We start from the raw sequence: 23,360 nt of genomic DNA on the forward strand, positions 1-23,360 counted from the left end.
AATAATTCTGGAAAAGTGACAACTTATTTTTACGTTTTTTCGAGGTCTATTGAGTACGCTTTCATGGTGGCAATAACCTCATTATTAGACTCAAATTTCTGCCCGGAGAGTAATTTTCTCAAGTTTGGAAACAAATAGATATCGTAAAGGATCTCATCGGGAGAATACGGTAGATGGGGCAGCAGCTCGTAACTCAATTATTCTAATTTGACTATGTTGATGACAGAAATATAATCCGGAACGTCATCATGGTAGAAGATCTCTTCTAGTATCTCTCTAGAGATCTCTCCAGCAGTCTCACGTGAAAGTGAATTATGTTTATGGTATTATGTGGTACGGAACCAGTTTGAGCAAGCTAAATAGGTTCAGTTGATTGCCTTTATACTCACATTCGGCGATCATCCACATATCTTTGATGTGCTGATATGACAGGGTGGGACATCTTCCTTTAAAAAGTCTTCATCGATTTCGCTATTGGTTGTTATCATGCCTTCTACCTTTCGTAGGCCTTTTCCTTACAGAATCGGTCTCAGAATAATGATTCCTTATGTGATCAATGTGATTTTGAGTGAGCCAGTATCTTCACTAGAAAGAAGGAACTGTGGAATAGTACTTTTAATCAGAATAGATCAATCGTCATCTATGAAGGGTATGCAGTATGCGGTATGCAGTAGCAGTAGCAATAATTAGAATGGGAGGGAGATAATCTATATTATGACAGTTTGTGGTATTCACGGAAAATTAATGACAAATTATTAACAGATATAATAACGAATATACCAAAAATATGATAAGTTTTTATATTGATATTCAAAAGAAAAATTCAGAGAAAAATATTAACGATATACCGATTAAAGCCGCTTCGAGTAAAATAAATAGTCTTATTAAGAACGAAGGGGTAGGCGTAAACGACTTTCAGTTATGATTCTCCCCCATTGCCAGAAATTTAGCAAAATCAGTTAATGAGATCTCTAAAACAATAATAGGGCTTTCCAAAATGGCCGACCCCATTCCGCTGAACTGTTGAAATTTTTTCAAAGTCGAAATTGAAACAATGTGAAATGTAGCGCAAGGATCCGCCCTTCGAAATCGGGTTGGCCGCTACCTAGAAGGGCACAGTGTATCCAAGCCGGGGGCGGCCAATCGTTGCTGTTGCCAGGAGCCGGCGCCGGGACGTCTAGTGGTACATCAACGCAAGCCAAATGTTACCCGAACCTGGCGGCGGTTGCAGGCATCCCGATATCATGGTAAGTTACAATCATACAAGGTTTTTGCTATATTTTTTATTATCGCAAATCTACAACGCGCATGCTTCGTGGAATTTGAGATGAATATATTGATTTTTTTCTTATTATGCGTGGTATATTACTGAAATTATATCGATTTTATTGAGTCTTTATTGTTTCACTTTTATTTGAAATTCAATAGAACTAAATGTCTCACCAATATTTGAAATTTTAGTTTAGCCTCTGCTATTATCCTGGATTTGATTTGAACAGTTCTTGGTTTATTGTTTAGTACAGTAATTGCAGTACAGTTTTTGAAATTGAGACTTATATATTGACTTTATTGTAGATCCTATTTTTATATTTTGAATTACTCGTATAACATCTTTGATTATTTTATATGCAGTATACATATTTTGGGACCTTTCACATATTTTTGTATTGGGTTAATTCTCTATGTTGCTTATTGGTTCACATTTGGATTGATTTTCGTTTCATCTCTATTTTCGGCATATATACAGAACAATTAATATTCAAAAACTCGATAATAATTCATTGTTATTATCTAAAAAAACTAATATGAGTTCTAGGTACTACCTATTTCCTTCCGATATTTTTCAGTACCTTCATGTTTATTTTATTATAAATTAATTCTAAAATATTCTATTCTATTCTAAAATAATTCTTCTACATAAATTCGACTGTATAAATCATTGTGAAAATTAATATACTTCTCAACGTCCATAGAAAGCACTGAGAGATTAACAAATATTCGAAAATACCTGTAGAACTCAGTTAAGACTATTAATTCATTCTATGTTTAATCAAGTGTATATTAGACATGTCTATAGTTTTACTTCATTCTGTTCTGTAATCCTTAATATTAAGTAAATAAAGTATATTCGCCAGCCAGATCAGTTTGAAAAATCAGTTTATTCTAGCTTTTCAATCCAGTTTTACATATTAATAATGCTTGAAAGCGGTATCTACTATTAACTGAAAGATACAAATCCTTCTTCTTATTCTTCTACTTCTTGGAGATCTGTCGATCTGTTGATTCTGAAGCTGTCTCTCCATCTTTTCCTGAGAGGTGGATTGCCAACTATCTTTCCACCTTTTAGTTGGTCTCCCGGGAGGCCTTGAGCCGGGCGGGTTGTTTTCTAGGACTATTGGATACAAATCCAAAAGACGTAAACGTAGAGTTAAACAAAAACTCTTACTTTCGATTTTTAGATTTTAATATTAAAATATTTTTCTGATCTCCTCAATAACGCACCGTGAATCTTGACGATGTTGTTTATGTTTTTTTTCCTAGCAGCCAGGTTAATTTGATTTTAACATATATTTTTTAAGAGAAGTGCTTGTTGAAATTATGTTCAATATAACCATTTGCTGTGAGATTAGGTCATTCAAAGTGAAAAATTTGAAATATTACAATTTTTTCAAAGCCACAATGGGTGATGTATTCATGGATTGAATATAGAAAAAGCAAAAAATAAAAAATCGTTTCCGTTCTGTTAGTATGGTAGTGACACCGTTTATTTTTGAAAAATACCTAACGATTGAACTCAAAAACTTGCGACATTGACAAGTTTGTAAAATTATTTATTTATTGTATCAGAATAGCCTTAATGAGAATGATTAACTATGAATATGATGAGAGTAATGATTGTTAATTTTGAAATGTCCTCATGGTAAAATTTGTTTCCATCCATTTTATTCAACTTCATCATCACAGTCGAGTGAAATTGTTTATAAGAAAAATAAATAAATTCACTCATTCACTTTGAAATTGGTTAATTTGATTCAGTTGTTTTATTCCTTATATTATATACTTATATATTATACAACCTAGATTTATGGAAAGTACTTTCCAGAATAATTGTACCATAAATTTTCCGAAAAAACTAAGTTTCTCTATTGGAAATTATCCAAATGATTATTAATTGACTTTTTGTAATTTCAGGATAATTTGATTATGTGCCGTGATCAAAAGTGATAAAGTGTGATATCGCGAACATAAAAAGTGAAAAGTCGTTGACACAGAACGACAACAGCAACGGGTAAAATCCGTGAAATCCCGTGAGGAAGTTTTCTCTGTGAGTCCTTTGGGAATACCTCACTCCGCTAATACGATACAAAATGGTTGCGGGAATAGGATGGTGAGTTTCTCACGTTTCTTAGTGTTTGCATGGAACATTCAACCGTTTAGTTAGAAACCGAGACAGACAATTAGAGCAAGATATTTGTTATCGTGTGATTTTTCCATTTAGTCTGAACAATTTTGATTTTGTTAACAATGTTCAACATAATAAATACTCAATTTTTTTGTTTATTTTGATGGTACAGTATCAATGATTCACCTTGGAAACCATCGTGGTAAATAAGATTTGGCACAGTCCGAACTTGAGACTTGAACTTTGAAATTATGTTGTAACATTATGGGCTTCGGCGTTAATACCCAATATATTGGAAAGAATTTATGACCCCCTCCCAACCCCAGGCCATTTTCTAGAATCATCATAAGATTTATAAATATAGAGGATGCCTCATATGAAAATATATGAAAATTCCTAAGTCTTAATTCATCTTGTTAAGCCTAGTCTCTAGTTCTATGAAGAGTACTTACAATTGCTTAACTGATCAAATTGATCATTTTCTCTTTGTTGACTGACAACGTGGTACGTTTTTATAATAATTTGTATGTAGTACGTATGAGGTTCGTATATTGTTAAGATATTATTGGAAACAAAACTTCAAAGTAGCCGTGGCAACAAGGAAAATGTGTGAAATTCGAGTGGAAGGAAGTTTGTTTAATAGTGGAGAGTTAAAACTTGAAGATCGTTGGTGCCGAGGTCGTCCACATGCATTAGACAGATTACAAGGGAAGCAGTAGAAAGTCAACCTAGTACGAGCACTTGCCGATTATCGGACTTCCTTGAATCTCTTACAAGTACCATACATCGTCCTTTAAAATCCTCAGGTAAGATCTATGAAAATTACTTAATAGTGCCACACGAATTTACCGAGAAAGACGACCGTTGTAACAGTGGTTAGACAAAGGACATTCTCAAAGATATTTAGGGTGAAATCCTAACGAGCTATCAATGCCGAGGAATATTGGATAGCTGATGCGATTTTATGAGGCTTTTTCGGAGAAATATCCAGGTTTAGTTAACTGAAAGCTGGTTCTGTTACAACAAAACGATGTCTAACCACATACTATGAAAATTACGTGGAATAAAATGGAAGTGGAATAGAAGTTGGTGGTACATCCATCATTTAGTCCGCACCGTCAGATAACTATTCATTGATATCCATTCCGACTCTTGCTTGAGGAAGCATTCAAACAAAAGAAGATGTTGAAAATGCAATGCGACAATTTTTTACATTTAAGCCCAAAGCATGGTATCGAAAATTTTACAAATGTTCGGTTAAATATTAATGCATTCTTTTTGTATGATTATTTAATAAACAAAGTGGAAACTAGAGAATAAATATTTACTATTTCATACTTTGTCAATTTAGAAGTATATTACTAGATGCCAAGGGAATGTATTTTATAATTTAAAATGAACAACATTTTCAACATTAAATTCAGTAAATATTTTCTCGATGCAATTATCAGAAATGCGTACATACTCGTACTATCAAAGTTGTGAGTGAGGAATCTGGTGCTTCTTGTAGCCAGAATCCATTCTACTTCGTTTAATAATCGGAAACGTTTTGATTGTATCTTTTGATGCCAATAACGCCCAATTTTTCCTTTTTTATAATCAACTTTTCATTGGTACTGATTGCTGTATGTCTTTTTTCATTGTTTCTATTTTTTGTCAGTATTAGAGTACTTTGGTTAGTTTTCTTATTAATATGCAGAATGTTGAATATCTTTTTCATTCAGCTTTCAGTGATTTATCAATTCACTTTTCTCGTTTCTCACTTTGGTTCTATTCCTGACAAAATATTATTCTCCCTATTTTCACTTTTTCCTATACCTATTCCATTACTCCTTTAATGCCTTATTATTTTCTTCTCTTCTATTAGGTATATTTTCTTGAAGCTCCAAATAATCATTTGTGCTTTATCTATATATACAGATTTTTGGACATGCCTGAAAGACTGAGTCATCATTACATCTGCAACAATCATGATACAGTCATAAAATTTGGTCAGTAGTTCTGTATTTTCCATTTTACATTCTAGATATTTCTTGACTGAAGATCTATCTGGTTTGATGAGCACAAATTATTGAAGTAAGCCATCTCAGGCTTGTGAATTCCATTAGCAACTAAGATTTAATTAAAAATGTTAATTACTTATCAATATTCACTCAAATGCCTATATCATTGAATTTAATTCGGTTCTAATTAAATATTCATGTTACTTTGATTATTTTTTCATAACAAACATTATTACATTTTTTACAAATTAGAGCTTAATTTCTATAGCTATTTATAGCTTCAAGGTCTTATTTTCTCTATTTTAACTTATAAAGTGAAATTTTTGTGAAAGAAATCAAAGTCTTAGCAACTTATAAAGTGAAATTTTTGTGAAAGAAATCAAAGTCTTAGCAACATACTTTATTTTATGAACACACTGTCTAGAGAACATTATTGAGTATACAAATATAATAAATATTCTCATGCCGTATTATAATATATCAATACCGGAAATATAAAGCGGAATCTTGCAAAGCAATCAGTTTATAGGGAAACGCACAGGAGAATCTAGAAATAACATAAATCCCGGATTAGAAGCGCTATCAGCTGAAACCAGTGAACGGTAAAGAGGATGAATTGCTCAACAACGAACCGTATCACTACCGACTTGAATTTGTTCGATTAGATTTCCGAATTAAATATTTAAGACAGTTTTATGTAATAAATAATATTGATATCTATAATTACGCTTAATGGAAAAGAAATCGAATTTTTTTAGTAAAAAATGCGCTATTACTAGAATTTTGTCCGTCCGTCGTGTAGCAGCGACATCTAACAAGAAGCATGTAGCGAGTTCGGATTTTGCATTTTATTCCTGTATTGCTGTAAATGTGCCCAAACGGGCATAATTTGGAACATTCTTGGGAAAAGATTAATTTAACTTGTCAAATGTGACCTCAAATGATATGAATTGACGTGAATCAAATGACAATAGACGTGAATTGACTTTAATGGATTCATGTCATTTGATTATTATCATAATTGTTAAGGAATACTGAGGAAAAGATTATTAAATAAATGAAAACATTAATATTTTTCCTCTTTCATGAAAACTCTGTTTTATGAATTAAGATTTTTGTTAATATTTTCTGATTGCTAACGGATAAAATGCTCTAGGTATAGTCTCTCGCCGTGAAAGTGCAACGACTTTTTTACTTGTTTTATAATCAGTTAAATCAAAGTAAATTACAAATTATGCCAAATAATAGATTAAGTTATTCTTTTCTTTGTATCTGTATGTTCCGGTAGAAGAAAAAGAACAATAATTTTTGTGATTGTCAAAATTATTAAAAGACTCGTTTATTTTGCATTTGAGTTCTAGTAGTTCACGATATTGATGATTTTTTCAATACATCACTCAATAAGTCTTGTGACTTACTAAGAAACATACATTTTTTTGCCAAAAATATATTTTATTCATCAATATAATCTCTTTCAAGAACAATACAATCATTCCAACACTTCTCTAAATTCTTGATGCCGTATTTGTCGAATAATTTGTCTTTTGCATAAAAATAGGCTTCACGGGCATTTTTTGGAAATCAGCGAATAGCCAGTAGTCACTGGGGGCCAGATGTGGACTACATGGTGGATGAGGAAGCAATTCGAAGTTTAATTTTGTTCAATTTAACCATCGTTGTCATCGACACCGAGCATTGTTTTGGCGAAATAGTGGTTTTTTCCTGTTTTACCTTGGTTTTTGCATTCAAACGATCCAATAACTCTATTTAGTATTCGCTATTTATTGTCTTTCCCTTTTGGATATAGTCGTTGAACAATATTCCATGCACATCACAAAATACTGAAGCCGTAACTTTCCCAGCTGACTGTTGTATTTTTTCACACTTCGGATGTGGTTAACCTAATGCAGTATACTCAGATAATGATAGTTTTGAATCCAGAGTGCAGTGGTGGATCCATGTTTCATCCATTGTCACATATCGATGCAAAAACTCTGATTTATTAGGTAGTCGAACATTGCTTTGAATCATTAACACTTGTTGTTTTCTATCGGCTGTGAGTAAACACGGCACCCACTTTCAGAAAAGGGTTTCACGTGGTCAAATGTTCATGCATAATTGTGAGCACACTGCCTTCTGATATCTTTATGGCCTCAGTTATCTCACGCAATTTCATTTGACGATGGGATATTACCAATTTGTGGACTTTTCTCATGTTTTCTGGAGTAACCACTTCACCACGACCAGAACATTCACCATCATCAGTGTCTGTACGACCATGTTTAAATTCAGTGAACCAATAACAAATGGTTCTTTTTGATGGAGCGGAGTCCAGATAACACTTTTTAAGTCACTGCTAAGCTTGTATAGTATTTTTTTACATCCAGAAGCGATGATAATTTAACACACGAAGTTATTTGGAATCCATTGTTTTCAAAATAACAATAGTAGCTTCACTTAAATGGCTGTCACTTTTTTCTGACATATCGAAATGTCATGAAATTTCATATAGTCTTTTGAAAGTTGGTACTTCATGAACGTCACATGGATTTGTCATTGGCAGCGCCATCTGCATGCCAAACTTGAGGAGATTTGTTTGCTGACTAGATTTAGCTGTGATGTGGCCGTTGGTGATGTAAGTGTTGATCCAAAAGTGATCCATGAGATTTTCTTCCTGTGATATAGTCTGTATATTACTTGTATAAAAAAGAGCTTATGCTCCATAATATAAAAAAATGTATTTATATTTTCATAATATAACTATATAGAAATTCTGATCTATTGCGAATTAACACGTTACAAGTTCACCATAACATATAATTTATATTTTTTTTTCAAACAGCAGCTATCTAATTTTAGAAGCTTTCTCTTCAATTGTTCGTTTGTTGGGAGTTAATGCATAACCTTTTGATTTTTCTAACAATCAAAAGGAATTTGGTGTGTTGAATAAGCTATTTTTTTTAATAAAAAAATGATGTGGATGCAGCGACATGGCTTGAAAATTGTAATTACCACTCTTTTCTGGGAAAAACAACAATTATTTATTGGTGTGCGAAATTTGAACACTGGAAACCACAAAATAAATTTGAACTATCATGGAGGTAAAGAAAAAATTTCTGTCCAGATTGGTGCTGCGTTTCCTGAAAATAAAACAAACACAACAACGACATAATAAGCGTTGTTTGGAGCTATTGATGCCAGAAAAAGGATTAGTTTTGTTGTTGTGTGACCATGGATATACAACCTGAATACGCCATGATATACTTTAATCAAATCGGCAGTCATCTAGATGAACTGAACCTGGCAAAACGATCGTCTGACTCAATGAATGTATTTTGGGATACAAACAGCAAATTATTATATATTTTTTGAAACAAGTAATATTGAATATTACTGTACATTCTTTGGAAAGCTCAGATAATGAATCACAAAAAATGTACCCATATGTAGAAGAAAAAACTTGTTTTATCAAGATAATGCATCGTGTTCCATGTATATAGGAATAAGAGACAAATTTAATGAATTGAACTTCGAATTTCTTCTACCAAATTCTCCAAATTTAACTCTCGGCAACTAATTTCAGAACTTATTAGCTGAGGACTTATTCATAAATGTTTCACTAAGCTTCCGAATTTTTCTAGTGCTATTTTCTTTATATTCTGCAATGTTGACAAATATGTTGATAATTCATTATGTAAAAATATGGGCAATCAGTATTTTGTAAAATAATTTTTTGCTACAAAATTTGATTTTGTTTTTTTTTTCGTTATTCACCTTCGGTTGATGCTCAAATGAAATATTGTATTTATTACCTATAAACCATAATTCAAAAATTCTGAATCTACTGATTTCAATTTTTTCATCAACCTCAAGAGTCTTGCCTCTTATTTTGATGAAACAAAATACCTAATAAATATTTTATAATCTTTTCCGACTGATTGAGTTAAGAATTCAATGCAGATAATAAAGATATAATAATGCTTCGGCGAGGGTTGTGAAATATGATACCGCAGTAAATCAATGCGTCTATAAAAGTAAGAAGTGCTAGTTAGTTTCAGTTATGGAGTTCATAGGAACTTCACGAAGTTATTTGTTCGTTGTTGTAAGCCACATCGAGGGAGTGAAAAACCCCTTAAAGGGGAGCAAACGAGGACATATAAGGAAGATAAAGTACTAGAAAATAAAATACGAGAATGACAAAACGGTTTTTTTGATTTATAATTATAATATTTCACTAAGGGAAAGGAAAGTTATGATTTGTTTGTAAGACTCAATCGGAGTATTAATTCGAGACAGTAATTATTCAGAAATGAGATACATAATACGTTTGAGAAACGGAAGAATTCAAAGCAAATGTTAAATTTCAATCAGCGTCAAGCAATGGAATAAGAACAATGTATCTTTTAAGAAAGACTTATTATCAGTGAATTGATTATATAGACTCTATGAATGATTTTTCAAAGCCATAAAATATTTTCAAGGACTACTGTGAGTTCGAAAGTTCTGCGAGTTCTGCCCCATTGAAATTGTTAGGCTTTCCAAAGTTATTATAAAGGTTTCAGTTGTAATAAAAACATAGCAGAGTTTAAGTCATTATACTATATAACAATCACATTTATAAATTCACATGCCATAAGATTACGACAAAACTTTTTGGTTAATGTTTGGATAAGTATAATGACGATAATTTATTGGTTTTCTTTTTAGACTGCAAATCCCTTCATCCAGCACAGACATATTCTTTCTAATTTTTTGCAATATCACCTATTATTTCGAATTTCATGATTCGAAATGTTGGCTTGCCTTTCCTCAAAGGAGAAAACCACTACTCTCCTAGCTAATACTACGAAAAATATTGAATTACATCTCCTCCGAAGAATGTGATGTTATCGACAATTCGCTCGCAATTACAAGGAGAGGGTCGTAGTCACTGACAAGTTTCGACGTTGTTGCGTCTCTTCAGAATGGCGTAACGATCTCTCGCTCGGAATTTCTAATCCAAACTGAAGACACAGCCAGCCGGCGCTGCTATTTGATTCATGTAGTTAAACACTCAGTAGACGTCTTCTGGCGACATCTTCACTTCCAACTATTAGTCAAGTAGATGCCAATTTCGGCGGATTGTCTATGACATCACGTTGTTTAGAGGAGATATAATTCAATATTCTTCGTGGTATTAGCCAGGAAAGTAGTTGTTTTCTATAGGTTTAACTAGATCTTCGGTATAATACAAAAAATCTAAAAATAATGTCTATTCTGGTAATGTTTTGTAAAAAGTTTTCAAAGGCTGCAAAAAATTTGCATTTCTGATTTAATATGAATTCGAATCGATCATTCTTTGGTATATATTTTCATTCTCGTTAAATTTTTCAACGCTCGTTACAAAGAAGAAAATCTAATAATCAAAACAAACGAATACGCGAAGAATAAGAGACCCGATGATATCCAAATCAATTTATCGTAATCGAGTATCGATGTACGTGATTAAGATACCGAATGAGTAGATCTAGTTATTACGGAAATTACTAAAAGCACAACCGGAGCATAAGGACTTAGGTAGGGCCGAATTACTTGATTTGATTTATTATATTCACCTTTTCAAAAGTTGAGAATATTTCTAATTCGGAACTAAATCGGTCTATTTGAAATTATTGATTGAAATTTGCTATTATTAGAGGAAGAATGGATGATTTTCATTTTGGTGCTGCTTTATACTTTAAGTTGATTTTAAGATCTGGGATAAGTAGTATGAGTTCAAAGTTGCTTATTTGCACCTGTAATATGTTGGATTATGAAAAGAAATATAACAAAGAAATAAGTTTTTTACCAAAATTGTAGGATGAAAAATTTTCCTTTCTCAGTTTAGTAGGTTTCATAACCCAAAGTAAACGAATTTCTAATAGTATAAATATAATGATCAGTTGTACAAAATTTTGAAAGAGTTTGGTTAATTTTAATAATTCCACGACAAACTTTAACTATTGAAAAGTATTTTAGAGATATTGGATAACTCGAAGTCATTGAACACTGATAGGTGATTATAGAGTTAATTAGAGGATGCTTAAATGGTTCGAAGAAAATGGAACTGACGAAGAAGTGGAATACTCTGAGTAATAACCTCTATTTACGATCATTACTTGTAACTTAAGTCTAGTACAAATCCTTGCTTGTAATACCTGCAAGAGACTGGGAAGAAGAATTTCCAATGTGAAAGGTGCTTCCGTATCAATCTCAATAAAAAGGATCCGTAATGATGATTGAAGATCCGGGTAATCAATATTAATTTGGGCATTGTGAAACCAGCACTATCGTAACAAAAACATGATCTCCATACATGAATTTTTTTAATGTATCAAGTGTTGAAACTGAGTTAGTTTTAGGAGAAATAGAGTTTTCTTCATTTACTCTTGTCGCCTTACCTGAATCCTAACAAACAGGCTTGGGATCCGTCGAAAATAACCATTGATGATCATAATCCGTTACCAGAAACCAAACAGGAAGTTTTGTTCCACAGCTTTGGATAGAAATCAGAGAAAATTCATTGAAAACATGCCTAGAAAATACACGAGTGTGAAGTGCAAATCGGGATAATAAGTGATTCCACACAAACTCATTATATGGTAGATTACACAGGTATAGTCTTGTCAAAATTAGTATTCATTTAAAATATATTCTATATCCTAATTCAATTTCTATTTCCCATTTTTCAATCGTAGTTGTAGTTTAAAAAAAAAAATAACACGTTTTCGTGTAGTTCTCTACCATCGAATGATTATCCTAGAGAACTAAATCATTTATCATTTATAGATCATGATAAAAACAGGCATCCATGATTTTTAGAAAACTTGTCAAAGTGGTTATGAAGTAGGTTACACCAGAGATTTCTAAAATGAATTAAAAGGCTCCAGCTCATTACCCAATTTAGAGTCTTTTGAATCTGATTTATCCTCCATTAATAATAGCAGCTTCTAGTTTTTATACACTTATACTTACAGAGAGAAAGGCAAAAAGGCCGGATTCATCTAATACATTCACATACTTTTCTAAAAGTTCCAATTCGATTTGGAAAGGAGGCATCATTATCTTATATCTTGAAATGGAAGTGCGACCAGAAACATTCATTGTAGGAACTACTGGATGTACTTCTTTATTTTCAATAATGCTGTAAGATGTTTGGTTTTGGTTTAGCATTTGTACAAAAGTTTCGCACCTTGTTTCATTATTGCTATTTTCTTTTTGCTCTCGACGGATTCTTCCACATATCTTCCAGCCACTGATTAACTCTTCCATCCACCTTGCCGTTTTAAAACATTGATTTCAGCCCCAGCTTTGGGTAAATGTTATTATTAATCCCAAGCGTTTATAACCCATCCCTGTACTAAAGTCAGTATTCTACGGATAGTGCACTTGTACTGTTGTAGATTTGAATTTTAAATTTGAAAGCTTTTAGTTGGGTTCAAATATAGTCCAAGTTTTCAAATATTTTTTTTATAATTGTTATTATTTTATCTTTTCAAAATCGTTTAGTTCCGACCCCTTAATAACCAGTAAATGAAAATTTCAAAAGAACATTAAAGACGCCAACGATGGTAGTGGAAGCGATGACAAGAATAGTTCTTTTGATTCTGAAGATGATGATGTGTAATTGCTGTATCTTTTTCATATGGATATGTAATCACGTAAATAAATAACTAGAAGAAAATAGTCACATCTTAAGACAATTTCTTTTTGAATTAAAATCAAACTCAAAATGTTAACTATGTGTTTTATTTGTAGTAATAACACATCCTATTAATAATAATCAATTTTGGAATATATTAATAGCGTTCCTGATTTATTGCCAGGTATAGGACCTTTTGGCCCCAGTGTGCGACGCCTTAATCTGTTGTGACATTTTCTGAAAGTCAAAAGTACAACTCGTTCATCTGTATTTATTATTTTTTGCTCTGTCATAAATTTAACACTGTCATATTTTTTCTTATACGCTTATTTGTGATAATGATGTTATCAATATTAATGATATTAAAGTATACAGGGTGTTCCGGGACTTGATGCAAAATATTCGGGAGTCAGTAGATAACGTGAAAATAATGCTCTCTCAAACAACCCATTGTTTCTGATTTATAGGCCTTTAAAGTTGTGAAACTAGAGCTTATGTTTAGGTATATTTTCATTATGAATTTTTAATGGATGTTTAAGTATGTCCAGTGTGATTGACGGATAAAATAATTCTACACTATTATCTGAAGGCCAAGGGCAACTCATGCCAATAGTTAACAATCCGAAATTTTACAATTTAAAGAGAGCAAGAATATATTTTTCAAAACATTTTTTAACGAAAAGATACTATATGTTTAACTCGATAAAATTTATGGTTTAGGAGATATGTATATGCTAATCAAACCGTTCTCCATAAAGAGGCATTCTGAAGAAAATTATCATAAATTGAATTTTTTTATTGAAAATACTTGCAGGAGGTAATGAAACACGATCAAACATTTCCAATTAATCTGTATATTGTCGAACATAGTGTTATTTAGATAAGGAAGAAATTGCAATGCAGAAAAATTTAGTTGGTTAGCTTACAACTTACCAGATAAAAACGAAAAAAATTCATAGTAGGCATTTTGAACTTGGAAGATCATTCTAAGATTCTGCCTTATAGCGTCACAATGGAAGTTTGATCTCTCGATTATAATTCATGAGGAATTTTTTTATGTCACAGCATTATTTACATGTCATGTATTGACTGACGAATTTTTTGCATCAAGCTCCGGAACACTCGTATGTAACAATAAACAATAGCGTTAAGTATATGTGGGTGACGTCTTCAAAACACGGTTGCTTTTACATAATCGAAGTAGTTACATATAATTATTATTTTAGAAACAATTTCATCGCAAAATTCTATGAAGACTGCTACATAATTGAAATTTTAAAAAATACAACCATAGGGTTGGTAGATACTGTTACCATTCTCACAGATGGATTAGATTGAAGTACATCGTTTGAATTTTAACTTCGTACAATACGATTACGTACTTCAAAGAAATATTTTTCCTCATGGTAATATATCGAGCATATCAAAAAGTTGGTTCAGACACACATAATAGTTGTCCATAAAATATAATTCGGAGTTCATCGATGATAAACAACGCTGTAGATTCACAATAATCGCCTAACTTTTGTGTAACCTTAACAATTTCCCTATAAAAACGTCACTGATCTGTCTACTCAACAAAAGCTCCAGCACTACAAAAGATGACATTTTTACCATCACGTTTATACCCACTTAGTAGGTATAATACATAATAACATTGTTAGGGTGTACAGGAAGTAGGAGGAAGAGGACGAGGGAGACCAAAGAATGCATCACGTGACCAAATTACGCAATGAACGTCGTATTAGTCTCGCCGATAGAGGACGTGCGAAGAATCGGGAGTTCACGTCTCAATATTAAGTACAACAAGAATCGGGAATTGTATTCGAGAGTTTTCTATACAGAAAGCTTTTAGGAACATTACAGGAAGAAAAAACGGGATGTTATCCAAAACTAGAGAGGGTTACATTATTTGATAATGATCGAAGTTGGCATATACATTATTTTGTTATAAATGAAGATTTATTTGCGCTGAACACCAGGGAACGTTTATCATGAATAATTTAATCAAGTTATTAACACTTATAACTAATGATTATTTCAGAATTTCTTGAATACCAGCATAGAGCAAGATAACGTGATATTGTGTCTTTTTCTACTACTCCGAGCATGCACAGTCTAAGAAATATACCACGATTATTGTATTGTACAGAAACTCTTCACATAAAATTAGTAATTTTTGACAATATTTGATACATTTTCATATATTTCCGAAAATTTAACAAATTAGTTAAATCTATTGGCACCATAATATTGGTTCATTCTTCAAACTTAGGGGCTCTAGATTCGGTGACCCCTATTTTCGTCCAAGCTTTATCATCGTTAAAAAGAGGTGAAAGCAATATAATGCATTTTTTGGATTATCACCGCAAATCCAATTATTTTCAGCATAAATATCTCGAGTACATTTTCACGTGTAGCTTTTTCCTCTACTCACATTATTTAACCTATCTTATCATTCAGTAAAGGCTTACCCTTCGTTTTAAATTCTATCTTGTATTCGTGTGTATACTAAAAAATCTATATTGAATTAAAATAACTTCCATGTAGCTAGAGCTCTCTATTATAATATGTTGATATTCAGTTCAAATCGGCTTAAAAAACTAGACAAATCAGACATTCGCGTTAAATTTTGGGTAGTTGTATTCAAACGTGGCCGTATGAGCTCACGGGCGGCGACCGTTTGGGACAGCTTAAAACTGCGACAACCATAGATATAATTGAAAATGTTCACCAAATGGTAATGGAAGACCTATTAAGGTTAGAAACATAAAAGAGGCTATCGGCATGTTTAAGTAAGCAAGCAAGCCAGTGGATTGCAGAAATTTATTCCAAAAAAGGCAAAAAGGGTTTCATCGGTAGGAAAATAGGTGGAGAAATTGCAAGAAGCGACTGAATTTGAAGTGCTTTTCTCTTAGAACACCGCACCTTCTCATTTGGTGATGGCTATGGGTAAAATTCAAGATTTGTACTTCAAATTGGTTTACAATATAACAAATCCAATAGATCTAGCCCCAAGTGACTTTTTCTTGTTTGCTAATTTTAAAGTTTAGCTTGTAAGAGAGAGGTTTTTATCAAACGTTATCGCATTCGTAAACGCCTATTTTGAGGGAAAATATGATAACTATAATTTGGAAGGGTTGGAAGAACACCGCTAGAAAAATTGTATAGACCTGAAAATGATTACGAAAAAGGAACTTTTTCGTTCTTCGTTAGGTTGGAAACTGTTCAGACAACCATCGAAAAGCCAAATTTCATGGTTCTAAATTAATGGAAAAAACTCTAAAAATTCTGATTTATCTGAAAATATAGAATTTTTTTTGCCTTTAAAGTTAACAAAGTACCTATATAATAAAAAGGTAAAGGTTTTCCTTGAGATATGGTACCATAAAATTAAGTTGAAAATATATTTTCAACCCTCTCATTTCTACAACATTTGTTAAATCTGATAAACACAGCGATTTTCTGCATTTATTGCTCTCCATTACTTGAAGATTTTATATTCAACAAAAGTTGATATAATTATTACACAATATTTAATTGTTAATTATTAAACTTGGTTAACAAATATCAACTTAAATTGATGAAATTAGCAATGACTATTCAATTTTGCTTTCGAGGACATTCTTTCAATTTCATATTTTTAAGAGTTGTCTGTACTTACAGATTCGTCATAAAATATCTTTCTACTAGTAAAAGTGGAGCGGAACTGATAAAAGGTATCATCTGGAATCTGGTCTCTTCTTAAAAGTAATAAATGTATCATCTTTTTTTCATAAACTCTGACTTTACAATATAAAGCTATCGTATAATTCCTTTTTATGTACCGCATAACTTACGTCAGCTTGCAACTTCCTACAAAAGAAGTTTCAAAGCTTATTAGTCGCCCGATCACGTGCAGTATTTTGTTTATTAACGGTCTCTTGAAGTAACTTTTTAAAGGGATTTATTAAATGGAAAAGTTCTTTCAGAGGCTTTTTAGAATATCTAGTTTGTTTGTTTGGAATTAGATTTTAATGGTTATTTTTCTCGGGGAAATTATTGAAAATACGAGTCAGATGATTCAAGGTGAGCTTTTTTATGCAACAGAGAAATGTAACAGAGAATCACCTCTGATTGAATAAAATTTTTATAAATAGATTATTTGTTTGATATTTTTAATTATAATTGTCTATAACTATATTCTAATATGCATCTGCCGAAGTTAACCGTCTTCATAACTAACATCAGAAATGATTTCCATTTAGATTAAGTCCAATGTAGAACGGTGATAGTGAAAGACAAATGGTAGCATGCATAGAAGGTAAATCGTGGAACATTTAGTTAATTGAAACGTCTGGGGCTGAACTGAACACCAGAACAATTACACTGAGTGTTAACAGATGATAATGTATTCATTTCTCCCCTTTTACTGGTCTTTTTCGCTCTGCTTTTGGGACTCGCAAACGGGGTGGTGTACTGTAAAACGGTTGACGCTGCAAACTGAAATCCTTCGATTATTTATACACTTTTAAGGGTTGCGCTAAATCAATTTCGCTTGTCGATAACCCTTTTGTTATGTTTTAAAAATAGTAGAAGATTATAAACATGGAATCTAGGTAGCTAGAGCTAGTTTATTTTTAGCAAAAATTGTATTGTTGTGAAATCAATGCAAATGGGATAAATTGGGTAACGTATAATATGACAGAAAAACATAAAGTGAAAACAAAAATGCAAACTATATTGAATAACATGGAGTTAAAGTTCAAACTAAACAAAATTATTTGATACCTGTTTTGAACTACCTTCGAAAGCAGAAAAAGAATCTAAGAGCCAATGTAGCTATTTTAAGATTATACATAAAAATGAGGTTTTAATAATATGAAGATGGAAATTCCATACTTTTTTCAATAGTGCGACTACTTTGAATGATTTGGAAAAAATAGCAGCAATAAATTGGAAATAAAAAAATAATTTTCAATAGATTCAATATATTTATATAAAGATGAGGTTGTGGTGAAAAGAGGGAAAGAGCTGCCCAGATTGAAGATTTTTTGGAAAGTCCTTTCGGCTTTCCAGCCACTCTACACCTGCTCTTAGAAGATATTTTTTACAAGACTCTGAATCTTACTGTTCTGCTTCTTCCAAAGTAGACTATTCATCTGAGGTTTTTATGCCCCACATCTCAAGGTATTAACCCTGCTCCTACGAGGTACCTGACTCTTTTGATGAAATGGGTAGAGCATTCGTAAAGTGGATACTCTGCTGTCTCTATAGCTTGCTAGCAGAATCTGCAGCTGCTATTATCAGCTATATCTATCGTCTTAAGGTGATATTTGATAGAGCAGTAACCTGTGAGAAAACCGATCACCAGCTTATTATCGTTTCTACTTATGAATCTTTTAGATTTTCTAAGTCCGGAGTGACTCCATCTGATTATTTAGCCCTCTGTTCAGTTCGTTACTGATTTTACATCTCATGAGGCCTCAATAGGTATCTGGTTCAAAATATAGAGTCGTCGCTCCATCTTTACAAGGCTGTCTGCTTCCTCATAAACTGGTATACCCTGGTGGCCTAGTACCTCATTAGCTTTGCTGTGTTTCTATTTGATAGTGCTTTTAGAGTTTCTCACCCTATCTTAAATGTGTCAATAACCTTCGGGCCTTTAAGGCCGCTTGGTGACTGGAAAGAATTTAAATCTGCTTTCTAGACAAATTTCTATCCAAACACTAATGACCACATATGTTTATTACTATCGATTATTGCTGAAAAATAGTGAGTGATTTTCATATTGATTTGAAGAGCTTAGTAAAAAGAGCTAAATCTAGAACCTTGCGATAGATTCGAGCCATCTGTATAACATTTTGAGCTTGCGGAAGATCTATATTGACCATTTGTCATTGAATACCACTCCGCATGTCCATTCTTTGGTCCATTGATTTGTCACTGGTTTCTAGGTTTATCAATTCTAGAATCCTTAGGGGACCTGTCCAATTACGTGGCTTGAATTTTCCAATCTGGATTAGCGTGTGGGCGCTACTTTTCCACCATTCCGTCTTTCTCTCAATTAGGTTATAGGTAAGTAAGCGCTGCTTCTAAGGCTGTGGTGAGGTAGGTTGACATCTTTCCTGTGATAATCTATCATGTCACACTCATTCTCCCAAACTACCTTTCACCAAAATGAAATGATCATTTAGTTAATCAGTAAAACTTTGTGTAGGATGAATAGGACCTATCATGTTAAGAGAAATGAATTAGTCGAAGAAGTTCGTCAATAAATCTTTGAATAATTTGTAAGTAAGAGAAATCTATGCAATAGAGACTGGTAAGGAAAAGTGGTGATTCAATTCAAATCGTGATAATCTGTGTAGACAGCTAGACAGCCTTTAAAACAATGACATCAAAAACGACAAAGTCAAAAGTGATAATGAGCTATCGCAAGGCTCTCTCTTGAATTAGTGACATTGGAGTAAGCCTCTGCCGGTACATGGACACTATCAAGAGGAAGGAAGTGCTACTACCGATTGAATTGTTAAAATATACTATTGACACAGAAATCACAGTCAAGCATCAGATTATATGGTCAAACAGAGAGAACTGCACGATATATCCAAAGCGATTTGGCCAAGTATAAATGAAGAGAACACACAAAATATAATAAGATTAACGAAACACTCAATCCAGAAGACTATTGGAGAGATCACTTGATACTGTACTGTTGCCCAAGACTTCAGAAATGAAGAGTGACAACGGACACCTATTGCAAAGAGTATAGCACAGGAAAAGAGATGATGTCGCCAGTGTCCTTCGTTAATGGGAAAATGACATCAAATGCAGAGAGAATTAGAAATATTATTACAATATATCCTTATCATTCTACCTAAAAAGCTCATACCAAACTCTAAATCAACATTTTGTTGCTCTTATCGTGTTGTGAGGAGACGCGGCACCCACTGGAAAAAATTTTTGTCATGCTCATATCCTCATGGAAAACGGTGTAAACACACAAACACACAATATTTCGGCAAAGTTTATCGTTTTTCTTAAGTTCACTTCGAAGACTTATTATTTTTTATCTTCACATTTCAGTTGATTATGATTTTTCTGGAAACAAGTCACAGTTTCCAAGTCAAGCATTTCAGCGGTATTCGATTTGGTTTAAAGGGCTATTCACTTTAAAAAATTTCAATAAACAAGGTACTGGAGAGAAAGAGCTCAAAGCTTGATAGCAGTTTTTTGGTATTTTCATATTTAAACTTTCTTTAATATTTCAAGTTTAAAAAATTCAAAAAATTGATACAATAGAAAAACTATTAAATTTAATAAGATTAACAAGAGGCGTTAAACCATGCCCAAAAAAATGAAGTTTACCTTTACTTAAAAGGAAATTGACATTAATAGAATCACATCATTGATCATATGGCGATATAAATGTATTTTTTCTCGAACAAAATAAGGAAATTCACTATTTAGATTACGCTCAGTTGAATGCTAGGAATACGGTTGATTGAACTATCACAAGAAGTCGTACTTGAAGGTTTATCCACAGAAGCATCTTACAGTAATCCGTATTAGGATTATATTTGCAGGACGAGAACAATGACACGATGAAAATCATTTGTGATTTGAAGCTTTCCTGCAATGTCTAGGTAGGTTATCATTATCATCCCACTTTAAACAATTATGCAAAAAAGGAATATGATGGTGACCCTAAAGAACTTGACATTGACATTTAAACTGCAGACGTAGAGCTTTTACTACGTGCTGCTATGGATGATAATACTGTAACTGATGTGGAAATTAGATTTTCTCGTAGATATAGTTATTGAACCAATCGTTATTCACATTGATATCGATAATACTAGTAATTATAATAATTCAGAAATGGACTGAATCGTTTAAATACGATTTATCAAACCACTCTATCACTGGCACATGATTTCATGTTCCGATAATGCAGCTGACTAGTTTTATTCCCATTTTTTATCCAGATCTCATTATTGTTCAACAAATTTCTGAATTAGCGTTACCTTTGAGGCAAATTCGAGAAAAAAATCTATCATTTTGGAACGTTGTCATGGAAAAAGAGAAAAAGTTTTGTCAGGGCTGTTGAATGCGAGCGAAATAGGGGTCGAGAGGTTCGGAAGTGAATTTATTGGATGAAGAATGAATATTTTTGAATGAAAAAACAGTTAGAAATAAATAAAATATATATAAATCATTTGCGAAATATTTGTGGATAGGGTAGAGATATTGGGTGAGTGATAGTGGAAAAGAGGTCAGTAAAAATTGTGATCAAACCAATGTCGCATTTAAATAGAATGAGATTTTGGAACTTACATCATTTAATCCGAAAACAAATATTGTGATTGTTTCCGCAAAGGTATGAGGTACGGAAGAAACAAGATTAATAAAGAGTGAATTATTAACCTCTAAAGCGGAAAATAATGAAACACACGAGAGATTTTTGCACTAAGATATAATTTATTACCTATATTTCGTAGTCTTAACGTGACTTAATGTTTGGTACTTGTAGTTGCACCTTGTAGATTGTGAACTATAAATTTGACTCAAAATTACGTTACTATCCTATATTTTCATTGATACTCGATATTTTTCATACAATCTCTTGAATTCGCTACTCGTTATATTACTCTTTATAACCCTTATTAATCCGACATTTTTGGTCTAATTAACAACTTTAAAGACTTCATTATTCTGTTTGAATACCAACCTCCGACTTGTCTGAATGTGAGTTCATAGATCCTTTTATTAATATCCCTCTTCAGTTTGGCACAGGACGAAGGATAATTAATTCTCGTAAAGCATTCCTGGTACTATCCCGTTTCAAAGATTTCTTTTTATAATGACAGACCTACCTTATGATGGTGATGAATATCAGTTACGTTCAGCATTAATATGAAGGGGAGACATTATTTTTTTCAAATCCTTTGACAAGTAGTTTGTTACTACGATCGCTTTTTCACGGGAAATTATCCTCTCGATGTTAATTTATTTGTTCTGTTTCGAATTGGTAACGGATCGATAAATTGAATTTACCTAAAACTTTCAAATCAAGCTTTTGAAATTCATTTCAAGCGCTAATCTTTCTTTGCGTTTTTGCTTCAGCATTATACATAATTACATGTTGACGGACCACCTTTCATCCTAATATGACAATCGTTATACCTACTTCTGTAATATGTCTAAAATATATATTTTTGCACCTCAAGCGTAGTGGTGTACTCTGAATCAGTAATAGTCATCACTATCAAAAAGAATCCTATAGTTTATCTACAACTATATGTAAAAAAGGTACTATGTATTATTAATTGTGTCAGCATAATATTTCTGATTATATCACTACAGTAATTAGGAGTTACAGATGGATTGTTTTCACCCGTCATGTAAGTATTAGTTTCAGAGGTAGTTGTACTTGTAATATTCTTAATAACTGTAACGTCTTTCGTCACTAACTATCGGTTTAACACCAAAAGTAAAGAGTTTCTGCAGGCACAAGTTTTTTATTGTGTTTTGCTCCACGCGGCGTCACTGAAGAAATAAAAAATTCTAGGAGTCACTATTGTGATGATGAAAGTACTGAAGCCAGTAGAGCAGATTTTACTTCCTTACGAAGCTTTCCAGATACAGAGTCGTAGAAAAAAGTGAAACAATTGTTAACAAAATGCTTTTTAATGAAAACTGAGAAAAATATATGAAAAGACATAGAAATTGCTAAGCGGTGTGCAAACCGAAAACAGGTGCGGATTGAAACGGTATGCAAACAAAGCATTCAGACGGTCAAAACTCTATGGTAAGAGCGGTAGTTCTCTGATCTCTCGTTAGTAAATTACTGTATATGTGTTCATCGACTCTGCAACAAATTTCCAATTTTTTTCTTCACTTGGTTGGTTGAAGACCCAAACACGGCCCCCACTGAGAGGTGGAAATTCAGCTCATCAAAGGCTGTTTAGCGACTTCTGCTGAAGCATGAAAGAGTCATCTCCTCCAGTAGCAGCTTCCTTACCCTTGGTATTCTCGGTTGACTGAAGGCACAAACACGACCACCACTGAAAATTCAGCTTCATCATTGGCAGTTTCTTTATTTCACGAAATTTAAGAGTTTGGTAGTCGAGAACAGTTAATCGATCTATAATAAATGAAAACTTGGATCTCACGGTGTGGTTCGATCTTCGTCTTCTGCTCTCCGATACAACTACTGACCGCCTTTCCACAATACGGTTTTTTTCATTCTAATTTGTTATTTATCTTATCATTGATGTAACCTTCATCCACTGCGGTTGATTTCCGCCCT

General features: G+C 32.8%; 1 protein-coding gene across 3 annotated transcripts in view; it reads left to right on the top strand.

Moving 5' to 3' along the window:
* Positions 1 to 1,200: 1,200 nt before the first annotated feature.
* The window catches only part of LOC130891129 (vesicular glutamate transporter 1), a 107,633-nt gene continuing 85,473 nt past the window's right edge, over positions 1,201 to 23,360 (top strand). For 2 of the 3 annotated variants that reach the window (XR_009058854.1, XM_057795699.1), the window contains exons 1-2: positions 1,201 to 1,247; positions 3,193 to 3,388. Coding sequence is in view for 2 of the 3 variants with exons in the window: in XM_057795699.1 (XP_057651682.1) it covers positions 3,369 to 3,388 (20 nt within the window). In the remaining variant the exon portion in view is untranslated. The remainder of the gene's footprint in view (positions 1,248 to 3,192; positions 3,389 to 23,360) is intronic. The other variant, XM_057795702.1, reaches the window with a different exon arrangement.

Source organism: Diorhabda carinulata, chromosome 3, assembly GCF_026250575.1.
Source record: "Diorhabda carinulata isolate Delta chromosome 3, icDioCari1.1, whole genome shotgun sequence".
NCBI classification, from domain to species: Eukaryota; Metazoa; Arthropoda; class Insecta; order Coleoptera; family Chrysomelidae; genus Diorhabda; species Diorhabda carinulata.